Source organism: Salmo trutta, chromosome 37, assembly GCF_901001165.1.
Source record: "Salmo trutta chromosome 37, fSalTru1.1, whole genome shotgun sequence".
Taxonomy (NCBI): Eukaryota; Metazoa; Chordata; class Actinopteri; order Salmoniformes; family Salmonidae; genus Salmo; species Salmo trutta.
Window position 1 is genome coordinate 4,672,648 of NC_042993.1, and position 22,983 is coordinate 4,695,630.

General features: G+C 41.7%; 1 protein-coding gene across 5 annotated transcripts; it reads left to right on the forward strand.

The window, feature by feature from the left end:
- Positions 1 to 588: 588 nt before the first annotated feature.
- Positions 589 to 22,500, forward strand: LOC115176407 (zymogen granule membrane protein 16). Of its 5 annotated transcripts, none has more exons than XM_029736433.1 (5): positions 20,257 to 20,339; positions 20,653 to 20,674; positions 21,096 to 21,148; positions 21,395 to 21,560; positions 21,885 to 22,500. In XM_029736433.1, exons 3-5 carry the CDS (start codon positions 21,097 to 21,099, stop codon positions 22,249 to 22,251), a joined length of 585 nt encoding a protein of 194 aa, XP_029592293.1. In that variant the 5' UTR covers positions 20,257 to 20,339; positions 20,653 to 20,674; position 21,096; the 3' UTR covers positions 22,252 to 22,500. The 5 variants fall into 5 exon arrangements, with proteins under 5 accessions (XP_029592296.1, XP_029592297.1, XP_029592293.1 ...); XM_029736432.1 differs by having other exon boundaries at positions 20,266 to 20,343; XM_029736434.1 differs by lacking the exon at positions 20,257 to 20,339 and adding an exon at positions 20,524 to 20,549.
- Positions 22,501 to 22,983: the final 483 nt, after the last annotated feature.

The window sequence follows — 22,983 nt, forward strand, 5'->3', positions numbered from 1 at the left end:
AACCGGTACCGGTTTAAAAAAACAAATGGAAGTACAGTATGAAGGTTGTTTTAAGCCTACACAGAAAAGGGGTTCAATCTGTGTATTTGTTTATTTCCTGAGATTTTTTATATCTCCTAGATTTAGGACAGACACTTCAAAACCTTGATTCTCATTATTTATTTTTTGACTGTCCCTTTTTGCCATTTGTGAATGTGTTATTCAATGCATTTCTATAGGCTTTAGCAACCAAAATGAATATTTTATCAAATAATTGTAAAAAAAATGTGGGTATACCTAAAGGGATCCTAAAATTCTAAATCAAAATAGCTAAATGATCCATAGTATGACCATCTTAAAACAATTCCATATGTCAGCTTACACCACCCACCCATCGTCTTAGACTCTAAAGAAATAAACATTCTAGCCCTATTGCCTCTAAATTTCAATTCAATGATCCGACATCTATTTGGCAATAGCTTAGCACTGCAGGAGTGATTGTAGGAAACAAGAGTAGGTTCAACTTTTTAAAGCTGTTTTATAACATTTCACATCCAAGAATGGTTTGTAAAGTCACATTTCACAATTCAAAGTTTATTTTATTTTATTCCCCCCAGGAAACAGTGGTTGACCTGACAGGTAAAATGCTTTAGTTGTTTTTGTGAAATACTATAAACACCAGGTTTAAATTATTTCAAGTTTTAGCATTTGAAGTAAAATAGTGAGAGTTGAATTGTTTGAAATGAAAAGTCTTAGCCTCTATGGGACCGGCGGGATGAATTCGTCCCACCTACGTAACAGCCAGTTGAATCCTGGCGCGATTTTTAAAACGTTTGAAATACTATTACTTCAATTTCTCAAACATATGACTATTTTACAGCTATTTAAAGACAAGACTCTCGTTAATCTAACCACACTGTCCGATTTCAAAAAGGCTTTACAACGAAAGCAAAACATTAGATTATGTCAGGAGAGTGCCCAGCCAGAAATAATCAGACACCCATTTTTCAAGCTAGCATATAATGTCACAAAAACCCAAACCACAGCTAAATGCAGCACTAACCTTTTATGATCTTCATCAGATGACACACCTAGGACATTACGTTATACAATACATGCATGTCTGTTCAATCAAGTTCATATTTATATCAAAAGCCAGTTTTTTACATTAGCATGTGACGTTCAGAAAAAGCATACCCCCCCGCAAACTTCCGGGGAATTTACTAACAATTTACTAAATTACTCACGATAAACGTTCACAAAAAGCATAACAATTATTTTAAGAATTATAGATACATTACTCCTCTATGCACTCGATATGTCCGATTTTAAAATAGCTTTTCGGATGAAGCACATTTTGCAATATTCTAAGTACTAGCCCAGCCATCACGGGCTAGCTATTTAGACACCCACCCAGTTTAGCCTTCACCAAAATCACATTTCCTATAAGAAAAATGGTCTTACCTTTCCTGTTCTTCGTCAGAATGCACTCCCAGGACTTCTACTTCAATAACAAATGTAGGTTTGCTCCCAAATAATCCATCGTTATATCCAAACAGCGGCGTTTTGTTCGTGCGTTCTAGACACTATCAGAATGGTAAATCACGGTCGTGCACATGGCGCAGAACGTGACAAAAAATTCTAAATATTCCATTACCGTACTTCGAAGCATGTCAACCGCTGTTTAAAATCAATTTTTAAGCCATTATTCTCGTAAAAAAGCGATAATATTCCGACCGGGAATCTGCAATTAGCTAAACAGCCGAAGGAAAATACTGCACGGGGTCGAATCGCGCACGCGCCTAATTCCATTGTCCTCTGATGGGACACTTGGAAAAGGGGATTCTGTGTTTCAGCCTGAGGCTGCCTCGTCATGGTTCAGGTTTTTTCCCGGGTTCTGAGAGCATATTGGAGCCCTAGGAATTGTCACGTTACAGCTAAGATCCTGACTCTTCAATAAACAGAAGCAAGAACAACAACACCTTGTCAGACAGGGTACTTCCTGCATGAAACCTTCTCAGGTTTTTGCCTGCCATAGGAGTTCTGTTATACTCACAGACACCATTCACACAGTTTTAGAAACTTTAGGGTGTTTTCTATCCAAACCTGAACAATAATATGCATATTCTAGCTTCTGAGTTGGTGTAGGAGGCAGTTAAAAATGGGCACATATTTTTTTCAAAATTCTCAATACTGCCCCCTAGCCCATAGAGGTTAAGTATTGATGCCTCCCTTCTGCAGATGTCACACCTTCATCTGTTTCACCTGTCTTTGTGATTGTCTCCACTCTGCCTGTCCTTGACCTGTCGTTTGCCTGCCCCTGTACTTCGACACTGTCTGCATTTGGGTCATACCTGAAACCTGATAGTACGAACTGGCCATGACTGACCCAGCAGACTCGGACCAGCTCAGCAATGCCCTCTCCTCCCAAGGAGCCACCATTGGAAGGCACGAGGAGTTGCTTCGCGGTCTTATTGAAGGATTCCAGATCTTGGCCGAACGCCATGACCATGCTTTGAACACATTGCTGGAGGAATTCCGCAGCTTGTCTGTTAGGCAGCCTACCATGACGGTAACCTCCCTGTCACTCAGTAACTTGGCTATTAGCAGCGCCGCCTCCCCGGTCAACCCAGTGTCACGAGAACCCTGCTTACCTCCTCCGGAGCGGTACGATGGAGATTCCGGAACCTGCCAGGCTTTTCTCTCCCAGTGCTTCTTCATTTTTGAGCTGTAGCCTTCTTCATTCCCCTCGGACTGCTCGAGGATAGTGTACATCATTACGCCAATGTCCAGGAGGGCACTCGCCTGGGCCACGGCGGTGTGGGAGCAACAATCCACCATCTGCCTCAGTCTGGAGGAGTTCGTGGAGGAAGTTCGGATGGTGTTTGAATCTCCGTTGTCCAGGAGAGAGGCTTCTCGCAAGCTGCTCCAGCTATGCCAAGACACCGTGACAGACTACGCAGTGGATTATCGCACGTTGGCAGCTGAGAGTGCTTGGAACCTGGAAGCGCTGTTCAACACGTTCCTACACGGAGTATCAGAGGAAGTAAAGGGCGAGCTTGCAGCCCGGGAACTACCGATGGATCTCAAATCGCTCATCGCCTTGACCATTCGGATCGATGTATGACTACGGGAAAGAAGGAAGGAGAGTCGATACCACTTTGCCTCTGTGGTATACTGGAAGTCCCCGACGGCTCTGTTGGTTACCCGAGTTCCCACGGGAGCCTCCGAAGACTGATGATTCACCTCTTCCCGAACCCATGCAACTAGGCAGAGCTAGCCTGTCTCCAGCTGAACAGCTATACAGGCTTCACACTAAGAGTTGCCTATATTGCGGGTCTACTGGTCATTTTGTCTCCACCTGTCCACTAAAAGGCTCTGGTGGGCCATACGGATAACTTTTCCTCTCCCCTTAATCACATTCCTTTTCATGCCATATTGCTGTAGGGGAACCATTCGAAATCTCTCTGGGTACGCATCGACTCTGGAGCTTTATGGACGCTACCCTGGTTTCCGAGCTGGATATCCCCACTCAGCCCCTCTCCATTCCCATGGACTTTAGAGCACTAGACGGGTGCTCTATTGGCCGGGTCACCCACAATACCATCAACCTACATGTGTCAGGGAACTACAGCGAGATGATCCAGTTCCTGCTCAATAAGTCTCCTCAGGTTCCCGTGGTATTGGGACTCTTTGTCGGGTCTGGAGACCAAGACTATGGAGACCTACATTGAGGACTCCCTAGCTGCTGGGTTCATCCGTCCTTCTGCCTCCCACTTATAGTGTTGATACAGGAAGGGGACGAGTGGAAAACTGCCTTCAACATGACCAGCGGTCACTGCAAGTATCTGGTCATGCCATTTGGCCTCAGCAACGCCCCTGCTGTGCTCCAGGCTCTGGTTAATGATGTTCTCTGCGACATGTAGAGCCGGTTTGTCTTCAGCTATCTCGATGACATCCTCGTCCTCTCCTGCTCCACCCAAGAACACATGTGGGTCAAAAAAGCCTGCAACACCCTTCCCTGCTCTGCCACAGGCCTATCACCTTTTGAGTGTTCCCTGTTTTTTTTTTACACTGTCTGCATCTGAGTCATACCTGATACCAGAATGTTCTCAAACCTGTTTGTCAGTGTTCTTGGCCAGCTGTTTGGCAATGCATGAGTAATAACAATACAATTCTGAATTGTAATAATGAATTAATTCGTTTTAGGTTTTCACTTCAAACTGTCTTTTTCAGTTAGGGTTCAATTCAATCTGTATCACGGAAGTTCCCCTTTATAGCGTGATTGAACTGTAATGGCAATGTTCTCGCGTTGGTGGAGACTGCATTCAAGGGAAAAACTGCATATGTGAGCTCAATAGGAAATTATCTTCAACACACACACACACACCCACACCCACACACACACACACACACACACACACACACACACACACACACACACACACACACACACACACACACACACACACACACACACACACAAACTGATTAATGGGCTGCTGAATGTATTTTTTTCTATTGCTTTGTTTGATCTTTCCTATATTATGTCTATCTCTGATAAGCTACCCAGGAAAGGGCTGAAAATAGCCCATATTAATATACTGTGCTGTATGTAGCCTTAGAAATAAGGTTCATGAAATCAATAACTTGCTAACATCAGATAAGATTAATATATTAGCCGTTTCTGAGACTCACTTAGATAATTCATTTGATGATACAGCAATAGCAATACAAGGATATAACATCTATAGAAGAGATAGGAATGCTATTGGGGAGGAGCCATATCCCTGTAATGCTTAGAGAAGATCCTATGTCAAGTGTTATTGAAGTGTTGTGGTTGCAGGTTCACCTGGCACATCTAAAGCCTTTTATTTTGGGCTGTTGCTATAGGCCACCAAGTGCTAACAGTCAGTTTCTAAATAATATGTGTGAAATGCTTGATAGTGTATGTGATGTAAACAGAGAGGTCGACTTTCTTGCGGACCTGAATATTGAATCGTTTTCATCATGTAGTCCGCTCAAGAGGAAGCTTCTCACTGTAAACTGAGGATTTAGGTTATTAATCAACCTACCAGGGTGTTTACAAACACTACAGGAACAAGATCATCCACATGTATTGATCACATTTCTACTAATAGTGTAGAACTTTGTTCTAAAGATGTATCCATACCCATTTGATGCAGTGATCACAATATAGTGGCTGTATCCAGGAAAGCCACAGTTCCAAAAGCTGGGCCTAAAATAGTGTATAAAAGATCGTAAAAAAGATTTTGCAATGACTCTTATGTGGATGATGTTAAAAATATTTGTTGGTCTGATGTGATTAATAAGTGGCATCCAGATGCTGCACTTGATACATTTATGAAATTACTTCTTCCAACTATTGATAAACATGCACCTGTTAAGAAACTTGTTTTTTGAACTGTTAAGGCTCCATAGATTGACGAGGAACTGAAAAACTGTATAACCGAAAGAGATGTGGCTAATAAGTCTGGCAGCACATCTGACTGGCTGACTTACTGCAAATTGAGAAGAAAAAAAGAAGAAGAATAAACTGTATTATGAAGCCAAGATCAATGATATCAAGAATGATGGTAAAACACTTTGGAGTACTTTAAATGAAATTATGGGCAGAAACACAAAAATCAATTGCCAATTATTTTATTAATTACTTTATTGGCAAAGTGGGCAAACTTAGACAGGAAATGCCAACAATCAAGAGTGAGCCATCGTACTCATGTATAAAAAAAACAAATAATGATAGAAAAGCATTGCAAGTTTGAATTTTGTCAATGTTAGTGTGGGAGACGTGGGAAAGTATTGTTATCGATCAATAATGACAAACCTCCTGGCATTGACAACATTGATGCAAAGCTACTGAGGATGGTAGCGGACTCTATAGCCTCTCCTATCCATCAAATCTTTCATCTGAACCTAGAGGAAAGTCTTTGTTCTCAGGCCTGGAGAGAAGCCAAAGCATATCCCCTACCCAAGAGTGGTAAAGCGGCCTTTACTGGCTCTAAAAGCAGACCTATGAGCTTGCTGCCAGCTCTTAGCAAACTGTTGGAAAAAATGGTGTTTGACCAAATACAATGCTACTTCTCTGTAAACAAATTATCAACAGACTTCCAGCATGCTAATAAAGAGCATTCAACATGTACTGTTCTGCACTGACACAAATGACTGATGATTGGTTGAAAGAAATTGATAATAAGACGATTGTCGATAATCAAATCGATAATTTCAATAAGCATTTTTCCACGGCTGGCCATGCTTTCCACCTGGCTACCCCTACCGTGACCAACATCTCAGCACTGGCTTTCTAGCCATTGACGCTCCATTTTTCATATTTCGATTTGTCTTGTCTTGTTTCCATACACACCTGGTTTTCATTTCCCCAATTAAGCTACTTGTATTTAACCCTCTGTTTCCCATCATGTTTTGTGTGTAATTGTTTCATGTTATGTGGTGTTAGTTTACGCGCTTTACTTTTATGTTCTGTTTTTTTGAGCGCGTTTGATTTATGTAGTGCTCTCATTTTGGAACTATAATAAAAGTGCGCCTGTTCATTATACTCTGCTCTCCTGCACCTGACTTCGCCTCCAATACACCTTTTGACAGTGTCAAATTGGAGGGCCTGTTGTCTGGACTTCTGGCAGTCTCTATGGGGTTGCCACAAGGTTCAAATCTCAGGCCAACTCTTTTCTCTGTATATATCAATGATGTCGCTGTTGCTGCTGGAAATTCTATGATCCTCCTCTACGCAGACGACACCATTCTGTATACATCTGGCCAATGACTGGAATGACTTGCAAAATATCTGAAGCTGGAGACTTATATCTCTGTAATGAGGGTCGTCTAAAGGGGACCAAGGCGCAGCGTGTAAATTGCTCATATTTCCTTTTAATGATAACACTTAAACAAAATCACAAAAAATGACAGCCAACAGTTCCGTCAGGTACATAGACAAAACGGAAAACAACTACCCACAAACCCAGGAAGAAAAACCCCTACTTAAATATGATCTCCAATCAGAGGCAACGAGGACCAGCTGCCTCCAATTGGAGATCAACCCCCAAAAAACATAGAAATAGAAAACCTAGAACACAAACATAGAAATAGAAAACATAGAAAAACAGAAAACACTCCCTGTCACGCCCTGACCTACTCTACTATAGAAAATAACATCTGACTAGGCTCAGGACGTGACAGTACCCCCCCCAAAGGTGCAGATTCCGAATGCAACAAACCAAAGAAAAAAAAAAAGGGGGAGGGAGGGTAGGGAGGGTGATAATTGTCTATGGCGGCTCAAATGCAGTCCACATAACCTTAACCTCCAGCATAGGAGGCCGCTCCGGTTCTGGGTGTACTCCCCTCCCCACCCGCTGATCCTTCTGCTTTATTACCACCTGACTGTGGATCGTCGTTGAAGGAACCGGACTGTAGATCATTGCTGGAGGTTCTGGGTTGCAGGCCGCCGCTGGAGGTTCTGGGCTGCAGGCTGCTGCTGGAGGTTCTGGGCTGCAGGCCGCCGCTGGAGGTTCTGGGCTGCAGGCCGCCGCTGAAGACTCTGGGCTGCAGACCGCCCCTGAAGACTCTGGGCTGCAGACCGCCACTGAAGACTCTGGGCTGCAGACCGCCGCTGAAGACTCTGGGCTGCAGACCGCCGTTGAAGACTCTGGGCTGCAGGCTGCCACTGGAGGTTCTGGGCTGCAGGCCGCCGCTGGAGGTTCTGGGCTGCAGGCCGCCGCTGGAGGTTCTGGGTTGCAGGCCGCTGCTGGAGGTTCTGGGCTGCAGACCGCCGCTGAAGACTCTGGGCTGCAGACCGCCGCTAAAGACTCTGGGCTGCAGACCACCGCTAAAGACTCTGGGCTGCAGACCGCCGTTGAAGACTCTGGGCTGCAGATCGCCGTTGAAGACTCCGAGCTGCAGACCGCCGCTGAACACTCCGGGCTGCAGACCGCCGCTGAACACTCCGGGCTGCAGACCGTCGCTGGAGGCTCCGGACTGGGGAGCGTCGCTGGAGGCTCCGGACTGGGGAGCGTCGCTGGAGGCTCCGGACTGGGAAGCGTAGCTGGAGACTCCGGACTGGGGAGCGTCGCTGGAGGCTCCGGACTGAGGAGTGTCGCTGGGTGCCCCGGACGGAGAAGCGTCGCCGGAGGCTCCGGACTGGGAGGCGTCATAATAGGTTCCGGACTAGTGACCGTTGCTTCTGGCTCCATGCCATGGATCATCTCTACAGGTTCCACGCCATGGATCATCACTGGAGGCTTCTTACCATGGATTCTCTCTACAGGTGCCGGGCCAGGGATTATTCCTACAGGCTTCGTGCCCTGGTTTATCCCTACAGGCTCCATTTATAATCCCTCCAGGTTTTTTACCAAGGATTATCTCTTCAGGTACCGGGCCATGGATTACCTCTGGAGGCTTCGTGCCATGGAATATCCCTACAGGCTCCGGGCCATGGATCATCACTAGAGGCTTAGTGCTATGGATCATCTCTACAGGCGTCGGACCATCAATTATCACTGGAGGCTTTGTACGTGGAGCAGGAACCGGTCTCACCGGACTGGGGAGACGCACTGAGTACCGAGTGCTCAAAGCAGGCACCGGCCGTACAGGGTTATGGATGCGCACTGGAGGGAGAGTGCAAAGAACAGGCACAGGACGTACTGGATTCTGGAGGCGCACTGGAGGGAGAGCGCGAGGAGCATGCACAGGACATACTGTGCTATGGAGGTGCACTGGAGAGAGAGTGCGAGAGGCAGGCACATGCTCACCACAAAAAGCACGGGGAGTTGACTCAGGCCTCACCCCTGGCCCAGCCAAACTACCCGTGTGCCCCCCCCAGCCTCTCGTTCTTCCCAGGTAGGCTCCGGGATCTCTCAATTACCTGGCCGCAGGTCCAATTACTCCTCTCCGTCCACTCACTACGTGACCAGGTGTCCATTTTAGCCCGGGCATGCCGCTTTATCCAATCATTGTGGGTAGTTCTGTAACATGGGTCTTATAAAGGGGACCAAGGTGCAGTGTGTAAAGTGCTCATATTTCCTTTTAATGATAACACTTAAACAAAATAACAAAAAACAACAGCCAACAGTTCTGTCAGGTACTTAGACAAAATGGAAAACAACTACCCACAAGCCCAGGCAGAAAAACCCCTACTTAAATATGATCTCCAATCAGAGGCAACGAGGACCAGCTGCCTCCAATTGGAGATCAACCCCCCCCAAAAAACATAGAAATAGAAAACCTAGAACACAAACATAGAAATAGAAAACATAGAAAAACACAAAACACCCCCTGTTACACCCTGACCTACTCTACTATAGAAAATAACATCTTACTAGGGTCAGGACGTGACAATCTCCCTCTCTGACTTTCAGCGTCAGCTGTCAGAGCAGCTTATCAATCACTGTACCTGTACACAGCCAATCTGTAAATAGTACACCCAACTACCTCATCCCCATATTATTACTTGCCCTCTTGCTCTTTTGCACCCCAGTATCTCTACTTGCACATCATCATCTGCACATCTATCACTTCACTGTTTAATTGCTAAATTGTAATTATTTTTGCCTCTAGGGCCTATTTATTGCCTACCTCCCTACTCTTCTACATTTGCACACACTGTACATATATTTTTCTATTTATTTTCTTTTGTGTTATTGACTGTACGTTTGTTTATGTGTAACTCTGTGTTGTTGTTTTTTTTGCACTGCTTTGCTTTATCTTGGCCAGGTCGCAGTTGTAAATGAGAACTTGCTCTCAACTGGCCTACCTGGTTAAATAAAGGTTAAATAAAAATAATTGTGGGTACTGTAGCGTTAGATTTCAGTGAAACCTTTGATATTATTGACCATAACCTGTTGTTGAAGAAAGGTGTGTTATGGGTTTTCAACATCTGCCATATCGTTGATTCAGAGATATCTGTCTAATATATCTCAAGGTTTTTTATTTTTGGGAGGTTCTCAAATGTCAAACATGTAAAGTGTGGTGTACCACAAGGCAGCTCTCTTGGCCCTCTACTTTTTTCAATTTTATCCAATGACCCGCCACTGGCATTAAACAAAGCATGTGTGTCCGCATCAGCAACCACAGCAACCACAGCTAATGAAGTCACTGAAACCCTTATCAAAGAGTTGCAGTCTGTTTTGGGATGGGTGGCCAGTAATAAACTGGTTCTGAACATCTCTAAAACTAAGAGCATTGTATTTGGTACAAATCATTCCCTAAGTTCTAGACCTCAGCTCAATCTGGTAATGAATAGTGTGGCTGTTGAACAAGTTGAGGAGATTAAATTACTTGGTGTTACCTTAGATTGTAAACCGTCATGGTCAAAATATGTAGATTCAATGGTTGCAAAGATGGGGAGAGGTCTGTCCATAATATAAAGAGATGCTCTGCTTTTTTGACACCACACTCCACAAAGCAAGTCCTGCAGGCTCTAGTTTTATCTTATCTCGATTATTGTCAAGTCATATGGTCAAGTTTTGCAAGGACCTAGTTAAGCTGCAGCTGGTCCAGAAAAAAGCGGCACATCTTGCTCTCCATTGTAATCAGAGGGCTAATATTAATAATATGCATGCCAGTCTCTCTTGGCTAAGAGTTGAGGAAAGACTGACTGCGTCACTTCTTCTTTTTATAAGAAACAATGTGTTGGAAATTCCAAATTGTTTGCACAGTCAACATGACACACACACTAACCCCACCAGACAATCCACCATGGGTCTTTTCACAGTCCCCAAGTCCAGAACAAATTCAAGGAAACAGTATTATACAGAGCCATGAGTGCATGGAAGTCCCTTCCATCTTACATAGCACAAGTGAACAGCAAACCTGGTTTCAAAAAACAAATATATCAACACCTCACGGCACAACGCCTCTCCCCCATGTGACCTACTTGTTGTGTATATGTACTGACGTGTGTAACTGATAGATGCACACACACACTACATGTTATTGTTTTGTCTGTAATGTCTTTTTCATTATATGTCGGACCCCAGTAAGCCTAGCTGTCACCATTGGTGTCGGCTAATGGGGATCCGAATTAATCTAATCAAATCTTTTAATTTCAATCAGAACTTCTGCTATATGGATTGAATCTAGCCCTTAGACAACCTCCGATGGATAATTCCAATGTACTTTCAAAATTAAAATGATAAACTGGGTGGTTCGAGCTGACAGCTGTGGTCTAAGCTAGCATATGGAATTGTTTTAAGATGGTCATACCATGGATCATTTATCTTTTTGACTTAGAATTTTAGGACACTCTTATGGATAAAACAAATATGTAAAAAAGCTAATATATACAATTTTGAATTTGGCCTTTACTACTATAGACCACAGAAACGCATTGAATAATGCATTCATAAATGGCAAAAATACAGTCAAAAAATATGTTTTTTTAAGTGTCTCTCCTATATCCTCAAGAAAGCTCTGGAACATATTTAAATAGTTTGTAGGCCAAACCATTCAGACCCTACACACGATTTTGTGAGAAAACCGATTTTCGGGATGTTTCATGGTCTGACAAACACTTCTGTAGCTCGGCCACTTTCCACCGCAGATGTGGAAGACTACCATAGGCAGATATGGTGGATTGAGATGCAGCCCATGCAAAACAGATATCTCTAGCTTAAACTGACAGATTTTAATCGGGATTTTTTTATAATGTTACAATAGATTCTAGGGGATTTTAAACTCTGTAACTGTTATCATGATTTGCCATGTTGGGGAAGGATAATAGGCGCCATATTCTCCCCCCCCCCCATCTCTCTCTCTCCCAACAGTTTTATGACCGGTCGTAAATACTGTGTAGAAAATCTGCCGTTGGGTTTGCAGTATTGATGGGAAAGAAACATCAAAAGTTTGAATAATGAAACATTATTTCTGTAATCCAAAACATTTGGAATGATCCGTGGGTACTTAAAGACCAATCCTGTCAAATGCATTGCTAATTGGTCATGCACAGTAGAACAACATAACTGTATCTTTGAATGTGTATATTTCCCAGTGATCAGATTCACATCTCGATGTTGTGGAACTTACATGATTAAATGTGAAACTATTTGTGTGAAGATGAATGTGACTTCAGTCGTCTAAATGAGAGAATTGTTTTTCATATAAAGTCTTAACTAGTCAGTGACCACACCCACGTGAGCTCAGACATTACGTTAGCATCATGGAATGCCCCCTTTCCCATAGTGCATAAAACCCACTTCTGACAAAATGTTCATTAGACCAGAGATCATGGAGCTGTAGCTACATGTTGAAATGGTTTGCAATTTAAATTTGGTCAATAGCTACCACGCTATTGACCAAGTAGGCGGACGGTGTGAACCGGACATCACAAATGGTTAAGAAATCTACAAAACTAAAGACCAGAGAATGTGAGGAGGTGCGTCCCCACGCTGAAGCTAATGAGACCGACAGCGTTAGCTGAAAGGTTTAATAAGGCTAGGTGTCCATAAAAAGTATGGATATTAAACATTTGGGTACATACTAGTGTCTTTTATATCGGTTAAAAGCTTACATTCTTGTTAATCTAACTGCACTGTCCAATTTACAGTAGGCTTTACAGCGAAAGCATGCCATGTGATTGTTTGAGGACAGTGCCCCACAAAATATTTTTCCACCGGCACAGGTTTCATAAATTCACAAATAGCGATTAAATATTCACTTACTTTTTGAAAATCTTCCTCTGATTTGTAATCCAAAGGGTCCCAACTACAACATGTAGTGTCGTTTTGTTAGATAAAATCCTTCATTATATCCCAAAAAGTCTGTTTAGTTGGCGCCATCGATTTGAGTGATCCACTCATTCCAAATGCAGAGAAAGGAATCCAAAAAGCTACCACTAAACTTTGTTTAACCAAGTCAAAATACGTTTCAATTTAATCCTCAGATACCCTAAAATGTAATTAAACTATAATATTTCATACAGAAAGAAGTATGTTCAATAGGAAAATGATATTAACAGGTGTGTGTTGTCTTCGTCGCGAGCGCATACACTGATTTCCAAGTCTGTGTCCCTGTATCAAAACTCATTATTCTTCCTCGTTTTGGAATTAACAAGCCTGAAACGTTGAACAAAGACTACTCACACCCAGTGGAAGCCATAGGAATTGCATACTCTGAGCTAGATTTAATTTTTTTCCTATACGTTCCATTGGAAGAGCATTGGCTCTCAAGTGACATACAAAAAATATTCTGGTTGGTTTTTCTTTGGATTTTCTCCTACCATATCTATTGTGTTATTGTCACTGCTGCTTTTGTCACTGCTGCTTTTGCACTCTAAAATGATTCGATGGCAATACTTGGTATGTAAAGCATAAACACATTTTGATTATTTAATTGACCTCCAACATGATTGGCATTACTTTTATTGAACTCACATTATTTCCGTATTTTCCAGCGATACGTGTAGTCGGGCTGTCTTCCTTCATGGATCTGTGGAGAAAATTGCTGCCCCACATCTCGAGCAATAAGACCAGGACAGACCTGTACTGGCAGTGTCAGATGAACAACTATCAGGTCTTCAGATCTGCCAATCTGCCAGAAGCTGTTAAATCAGCCAAGTTGAAGAAGCAAGATCAGCATCTCCTGCTTGTTCAGAGTGAGTGGTCTGTCTACCAGAAGATGGTTGCTGACTGCAAGACCACCTGTCAAGACCTGCAGTTGTCTCTGGTGTCCCCTACTGAACCAGCAAGCAAAGTGATCAGGTTGCATTACAGCTTTGATTTTGCATGTAAGTAAGCAACAAGTAAGCAACATTTCCTCCTTTATACTGATTAAGGACATAGATGGCTAGATAGATATACAAACAAAACAAAACAAAACAAATAATAATATATATAATTATATATATATATATATATAATTATATATATATATATATATATATATATATATATATATATATATATATATATATATGGGAGGCAGGCAAATACCTTTCACTGAGCTTTGTAAAGACAGATTGACAGGGGTGAGATAATTAATTGTAATTTATCATAATGTTATTTTGTTGTTTGCAGGCGCACTATCCTTCTGACCCAATGCAGCCAAGTTCCATCTATTTTTTAACTCCTCGCAAGTGTGGCTTGTTTGGTGTTTGCTGTGCAGGAATACCACAACAAGTAAACTATTGATTGACTTGACCTGCATTTGATCTGGCTGACTCACTTAACACAAATGCTTCATTTGTAAATTAGTGTTGGAGTGTGACCCTGGCTATCCGTCAATAAAAAAAAAGAAAGAAAATTGGGCCGTCTGAATAAATATATGGAATTTAAAATGATTTATATTTTGACTTTTGATACTTAAGTATTTTTAAAACCAAATACTTTTAGACTTTTACTCAAGTAGTATTTTACTGGGTGACTTTTACTTTTACTTCTCTCATTTTCTATTAAGGTATCATTACATTTACTCAAGTATGACATTAATACTTTTTCCACCACTGGATGTGGCTGGCGGTTATAGCATTTCTTTCACATGACCCATCAATTTAGACAAATGTGTCTGGGTAAGCGTCATCTAATATTTATAAAGTATTTTTTATCTGGACGCTTTCTGTTTACCTGGAATTTTTCCTTATTGTAGGCTACTACCACTTTTAGTCTTAATCTTTACTACACTACTCACTGTTTAGCATATGACCTCACATATGAATCCTTAAATAGATGGGTGGGGCTGGCTTAAGAGTGTGTGAACAATGCTGAATGGGTGTAGACAAAGGAGAGTTCTCCAGTAGGTACCAAAACATTCAAAGGCCCTTTTCTCAAAAGTGAGTTAACAAGTTTATCAACATTCAAAGCAGAATTACTTTCCTATTATTCCTCAGAAGTGCAGTGTATGATATACCATTTTGTAGCTCTGAGTCTCTACTTTTTACCAATGTAAAAAGCCCAATTTCAAATGTTGCTACATAAGACCGAATCCAGGTGGTGAGTCACATTTGGTTTGCCTCCCTGTTGTGCTGTCTATCTGTCTCAGCATCTTCTCTGCTGTCACTCTGTGCTTCTTCTTGTTCTCTGTCTCTCTGTCTGTCTGCTTAAGCCTTATACTTTATAAAAGCGAATCTAACAACTTAGGCTATATTTTAAATCACGTGTTCCCCTGATTGAACATCTATCCTAAGTGTTACTATTACAGAGCTCCAGACTAACATTTTCCTCTGGTGTCACAACATTTTACAGTTGGGGGCACCAGCCCCGAGTAATCATCTTATTAAGTCATTCTTATTGCTTTATTACAAAGTATAAATAATAAACTACAGAGGTATTCAAGTTGTTTCATCTAACATGTCCAAGCAGGAATGCGTGATGCAACCTAATCCAGCGATTGTCATGAACTTTGGGTTGACAATAGACTATAGTTCTTATATTTTACTGTCAAAGTAGGACTCCAGAATGTCCAGATTTTGTTGTTTTGTTCAATAGAGATGAATTACATACATCTTCATGTGAACTAACTACTGTACACTGAACAAAAAATATAAACGAAACATATAAAATGTTGGTTCCATATTTCATGAGCTGAAATAAAAGATCCCAGAAATTTTCCATACGCACAAAAAGCGTATTTCTCTCAAATGTTGTGCACAAATGTGTTTACATCCCTGTTAGTGAGCATTTCTCCTTTACCAAGATAATCCATCCATGTGACAGGTATGGCATATCAAGAAGCTGATTAAACAGCATGATCACAGATACAGCTTGTGCTGGGGACCATAAAAGGCCCCTCTAAAATGTGCAATTTTGTCACACAACACAATGTCACTGATGTCTCAAGTTTTGAGGGAGTGTGCAATTGGCATGCTAAATGCAAAAATGGCCACCAGAGCTGTTGCCAGATAATTTAATGTTAATTTCTCTACCATAAGCCGCCTCTAATGTTGTTTTTAGATAATTTGGCAGTATGTCCAACCGGCCTCACAACCACAAACTACGTGTATGGCATTGTGTGGGCGAGATTGTGAACGTTGTGAACAAAGTGCCCCATGGTGGCGGTGGGTTATGATATGGGCAGGCATAAGCTATGGACAACAAACACAAACTTTTTATCGTTGGCAATTTGAATGCCCAGAGATACTGTGACGAGATCCTGAGGCCCATCCATTGTCATGCCATTCATCCGCAGCCTTCACCTCATGTTCCAGCATGATAATGCACGGCCCCATGTCGCAAGGATCTATACACAATTCCTGGAAGCAGAAAATGTCCCAGTTCTTCCATGGCCTGCATACTTACCAGACATGTCACCCACTGAGCATGTTTGGAATGCTCCGGATCAGTGTGTATGACTGCGTGTTCTAGTTCCCGGCAATATCCAGCAACTCCGCACAGCCATTCAAAAGGAGTGGGACAACATTCCACAGTCAACAGCCTGATCAACCCTGTCACACCAGACACTGACTGATTTTCTGATCCACTCCCCTAGTTTTTTAAAAGGTATTTGTGAACAACAGATGCATATCTGTATTCCCAGTCATGTGAAATCCATAGATTAGGGCCTAATTTATTTATTTCAATTGATTGATTTCCTTATATGAACTGTAACTCAGTGAAATCTTTGTTATTGTTGCATGATTCATTTTATAGTAAGTTAATAAAGCTGTTCTCCATCATGCTCCTTCCATCTAGAGCTGATGGAATGTTCAGCAGCTGTAAATGTTGTTTGTTAGGTCAGATTTCAAAATTATAAAAAGTGTCTTTTCTTTTCCCCCCTAGGGGTGGTTGACCTGACAGGTAAATTGCCTCGCTTGTTTTTGTGAACTACTATGAAAAACATTATTAACAAAATTATTTCAAGTTTTACCATTTGAAGTGAAGTGAAAGTGAAACTGAGTGAAATGAAAGGTCATTAGGAATTTACATTTACATTTACGTCATTTAGCAGACGCTCTTATCCAGAGCGACTTACAAATTGGTGCATTCACCTTATGATATCCATAGGAACAACCACTTTACAATAGTACATCTATATCTTTTTTGGGGGAGGGGGTTAGAAGGATTACTTTATCCTATCCCAGGTATTCCTTAAAGAGGTGGGGTTTCAGGAAAGGGCAGATCATGGAAAGGGCAGTCCTTCCCCGGGAGGAAGAGCAGCTCCGTCTTGCCGAGGTTCAGCTTGAGGTGGTGATCCGTCATCCACACTGATATGTCTGTCAGACATGCAGAGATGCAATTCACCACCTGGTTATCAGAAGGGGGAAAGGAGAAGATGAATTGTGTGTCGTCTGTGTAGCAATGATAGGAGAGACCATGTGAGGATATGACAGAGCCAAGTGACTTGGTGTATAGCGAGAATAGGAGAGGGCCTAGAACTGAGCCCTGGGGGACACCAGTGGTGAGAGCACGTGGTGCAGAGACGGACTCTCGCCACGCCACCTGGTAGGAACGACCTGTCAGGTAGGACGCAATCCAAGAGTGATCCGCGCCGGAGATACCCAACTCGGAGAGGGTGGAGAGGAGGATCTGATGGTTCACAGTATCAAAGGCAGCAGATAGGTCTAGAAGGATGAGAGCAGAGGAGAGAGAGTTAGCTTTAGCAGTGCGGAGAGCCTCCGTGACACAGAGAAGAGCAGTCTCAGTTGAATGACCAGCCTTGAAACCTGACTGATTTGGATCAAGAAGGTCATTCTGAGAGAGATAGCAGGAGAGCTGGCCAAGGACGGCACGTTCAAGAGTTTTGGAGAGAAAAGAAAGAAGGGATACTGGTCTGTCGTTGTTGACATCGGAGGGATCGAGTGTAGGTTTTTTGAGAAGGGGTGCAACTCTCGCTCTCTTGAAGACGGAAGGGACGTAGCCAGCGGTCAAGGATGAGTTGATGAGCGAGGTGAGGTAAGGGAGAAGGTCTCCGGAAATGGTCTGGAGAAGAGAGGAGGGGATAGGGTCAAGCGGGCAGGTTGTTGGGCGGCCGGCCGTCACAAGACGCAAGATTTCATCTGGAGAGAGAGGGGAGGAATGATGACTATCTTTGGCAGAATGTTCTCAATCATATTTGTCACCACAGGAGGTTGGTGGCACCTTAATAGGGGAGGATGGGCTCGTGGTAATCACATGAGCCGACTGAGTGGAATGGTATCAAATACAACAAACACATGATTTCCATGTGTTTGATGCCATTCTATTTGCTCCGTTCCAGCCATTATTTGGAGCAGTCCTCCCCTCAGCAGTGTTCTTGGCCAGCTGCTTGGCAAAGCATGAATAATAAAAATACAATTGTGAATAATAATTTAATCATTAAATAATAGCTTTTGTGCTTTCATCAACTTGTCTTTTTCAGTTCCTCTGATGGATTACAGCATTGCAGAATGTACTTTAGTAAATTAATCTGCACTTTATTCATAGTGTAAAGATCTTTGAGAAATGTGTTGGTAAAATTAAAATAATGTATACATACATTTGTATTATGAATATAGTGAATATATTGCCCATGTTATTTTAGCCATGAAAGAACTGCACTCGTATTCCTCTGCGGTGGGTCAGGGAGGTGGGACCCCATTTGCTTCCTACGGTGAAGGACGCATCACAGGAGTCAGAGTGTGGGAGACCAACAAGAACTACTACTACTACTACTACTACTACTACAACAGCAACGCCTACATCAGCGGGTGAGCAGACCCTGACCCATGAACAGACACCACTGAATCAGTCCAACTACACTACCCAACAGACACCACTGACTCAGTCCAACTACACTACCCAACAGACACCACTGACTCAGTCCAACTACACTACCCAACACACACCACTGAATCAGTCCAACTACACTACCCAACACACACCACTGACTCAGTCCAAATACACTACATAACAGACACCACTGTCTCAGTCCAACTACACTATCCAACAGACACCACTGTCTCAGTCCAACTACACTACCCAACAGACACCACTGTCTCAGTCCAACTACACCACCCAACACACACCACTGACTCAGTCCAACTACACTTGTCAATGAGTAAAATTAAAAATATAAGTTTTAGTAGAAGGACACATTCTTGGAAATGTGTGTTTGTGCGCGCCATGAAGACATTACGCACCTGCTAAAATTTTCCTATTGAACATATTTCTTTCCGAAATAAATATTATAGTTTGATTACATTTTAGGGTATCCGAGGAGTAAATAGAAATGTATTTTGACTTGTTGAAACAAAGTTTAGGGGTAGATTTTTGGAATCCTTTCTCTGCAAGTTGAACAACTGGATGACTCAAATCCATGGCGCCGATACTTATTTCCCTCATTAAAATGCAAATCAATTTATATCATTTTTGACATGCGTTTTTCTGGATATTGTTGTTGTTATTCTGTCTCTCACTGTTCACATAAACCTACCATTAAAATTATAGACTGATCCTTTCTTTATCAGTGGGCAAACGTACAAAATCAGCAGGGGATCAAATACTTTTTTCCCCTACTGTAAAACAAAAAAGATAACTCAACTTGCATACACAAAAGTAGTTAATATAGCAATTTTGATTTATATTGACAGTTATTTTTGATCAAAAAGGTCCTACATTATATATTTGTATTAATGTGTTAATTGAACTAACAAATATTATGGATAGGTAGTAACAAGTGCCTCAAAGTATTTCACTTTGTCATCTGTATACAAATATTTATTTTCTCACTTTGTAGCTCCTACTGATATTTATCTGGTTAATCTGCAGAAAATGAAATCATATTGTTTTCCTGTAGTAACATGTACAGGTTGCCAGTGATTTAATGAAGATGTGAGTATTGTAACAGACTGCAAAATATGTTGGACAATAATGGAGATGAAAAATTGAGAATCTCATCTGCCCCTCTAGAATTAAATTGAAATACATGTACTGAAACAAATATTCTACAATTAAAAAGGTATATGAGCAAACCTATTAATGACCAGATCCACTTGTCTTTTTCAGCGTGTTAATGTTTGAAGGGAAGGAGTTCCTCTTGGTGTAATAAAACAACTGAAGATTGGGAGACTGATTTTGAGTGATTTTTGTACACATTCGTACGATGTTGGTATATTATTTGAATTGTTCGGTTGTTAGATTGTATCTTTTTTGAATCCCTATTTCAGATCATTCATTTGTTACAATTCAAAAGAATACAATATTTTTTTCCTTATAATATTCCTTGACACTCCCTCCCAAAGTAGCCTCGACCAATTAGTGAACAATGTCTGACGTCTCTACAGTGAGTGACTGACTAAAGGTGTTCTTTGTCATGATCCTTCAATCTAGAGCTGATGGAATGTTCAGCAGGTATAAATGCAGATCTTAGACAAAGCAGTAGACTAGAAGGACCTGGCAGAGAGAGAGATAAGAAGCTTTTCACACACATCTCAAGATAGCACTGTGGGTAACTACACAACTAACTAAATAGAAAATGTGTATTCAATGCATGATACTGGTGTGGGAAATGTTATGAAGTTAATACTCATTATCTCTTGGTATTTGGGCACAAACATTTTTGCCCTTTTGCCTCTAAATTTAAATTCAATGATCTGACATTATTTTTAATGTGACAGTAGCTTAGCACTGCAAGAGTGATTGTAGTAAACAAGAGTAGTATCAACTTTTTAGAGCTGTTTTATAACATTTCACATTCAAGAATGGTTTGTTGTTTGTTACGTCACAATTCAAAAGGTTATTTTTTTTTCCCTCCTAGGAAACACTGGTTGACCTGACAGGTAAAAGGACTTAGTTGTTTTGACAAACTACTATGAAAAACATTATTAACTACATTATTTCAAGTTTTACCATTTAAAGTGAAACGGAGTGAGAGTAAAATTGACTTAAATTTAAGGTCTTATCACGCCCTGGGCATTCTATGCATTCTATTTCTTTGTTTTGGCCGAGTATGGTTTCCAATCAGAGGCAGCTGTCTATCGTTGTCTCTGATTGGGAATCATACTTAGGCAGACTTTTTCCCACCTGTGTTTGTGGGTAGTTGTTTTCTGTTTTGTTAGTGTACCTGACAGAACTGTTTGGCTTTTCGGTTTGTTTGAGTGTTTGTGTAAATAAAATATCATGAACACGTGCTGCGCTTTGGTCCACTCCTTCCGAAAAAAGCTGTTACAGGTCTTAAGTATTGATGCCTTCCTTTTGCAGAATGTTCTCAATCCTGGTTGTCACAGTGTTCTTGGCTAGCTGCTTGGCAATGCGTGAGTAATAAAAATACAATTCTGAATTATAATTATTAAGTAATAGCTTTTGTGCTTTCACCAACTTGTCTTTTTCAGTTAGACTTAGGAGTTCTTCTTTGAGACAAAAGCTGATGGATTAAATCATTGCAGAATGTACTTTAGTTAATTCATCTGCACTTTATTCATAATGTAAAGATCTTTCAGATATGTGTTGGTAAAATATGTATTATTAATATAGTAAACATATTGCCCATGTTATTTTAGCCATCAAAGACCCGTACTCGTATTCCTCTGCGGTGGGTCAGGGAGGTGGGACCCCATTTGCTTCCTACGGTGAGGGACGCATCACAGCAGTCAGAGTGTGGGAGACCAACAACAACTACTACTACTACTACTACTACAACAGCAACAGCAACGCCTACATCAGCGGGTGAGCAGACCCTGACCCATGAACAGACACCACTTACTCAGTCCAACTACACTACCCAACACACACCACTGACTCAGTCCAACTACACTACCCAACACACACCACTGACTCAGTCCAACTACACTACACAACATGCATTCTTTCTGTATTTATTAATTGTGTTTATTACATATTCAGTACATGACCAAACAATAGTGTAATCTTATCTAACCCAGAGTACAATGTAAAATGTCATTCCTTGATATTCTCTGACGCTACCTGCTCTCTCGGTCTGAATGTGCCTTATCAAAACACAACCAACGTGAAAAGCTTCCTCTGTTTTAGGTTCCAGCTGAGATACGGCTCCACCTGGTCTCCTGTGTTCGGTGGTGAAGGGGGTGAAAAGCAGGAGATGGAGCTGTTTAATGATGAGGCCATCGTCGAGGTGTCTGGGAAGTACAACCCAGCAGACTACATCTGCTACCTGGTGTTAACCACCAACATGGGGCGCACTCTGTCAGCCGGCCTGCCCAACCAAGTCTCCTTCAACTTCTACCCAGCCAACATGGGCAATGAGCTGAGGCTGCTCAGCGGTCGCTTCAACGGTGCCGGGATCACCTCCATCGGAGCCCACTGGGGGTTGGTGTACATGGAAGGGGCTGGAAACAGTACTCTGGAAACAGCACTGGAAACAGTAACTCCTATTATTTGAAGAAAATAAAAAAGTATGTCTTGTTCTTTGGGATGGTATCCCGGATACAGATTAAGCCTAGTCCTGGACTAGTTACTTTCATTGTTGATTCTCCATTCAACATGCTTTTTAGTCCAGGAGTAACTTAATCTGGGTCCAGGAAACTGACCCTATATGTTTGGACGGATGTTTGACATAGACGCTGACATAACTATTTGGTGATCCCTCACTTGAAGCAATACAATAAAATATTCTAAACATTCAAATTCATTCAGTTTAAATTCTCATGAAGCACCCATCAGATAGGAATATTAAAGCAGTCCTGTCAGCGTGGGTCACAGACCACATGCGCTGTTACACATCATTTGATGTTGAATTTATCACATTAAATGAAAGAATCATATGGGACTTAAATGATTAATTTTATCTTTGATTAATTGAACAATAAAATATTATGGGGAGATAATAGCCTCTCAGGGTACTTCACCTTCACTATTTTATACACGCTGCATTGTGATAACATCGTATCGTGAGGTCCCTGGCAATTCCCAGCGCTACTATCCAACACAAACATAATGTCTGGAACGTATATCTGCCATACCCATTCATGACATCAAACATTTTGTCTATGAAGTCTGCTCTCCTTCTAGCCTGACATTGCATGTCAAGCGGCATCGTGTTTTAGTTAAAGCTACAGTCTGAGATTTGGGAAGCTGTTCAATGTTCAGCTGTATACCAAAACAAGTGGTGGGG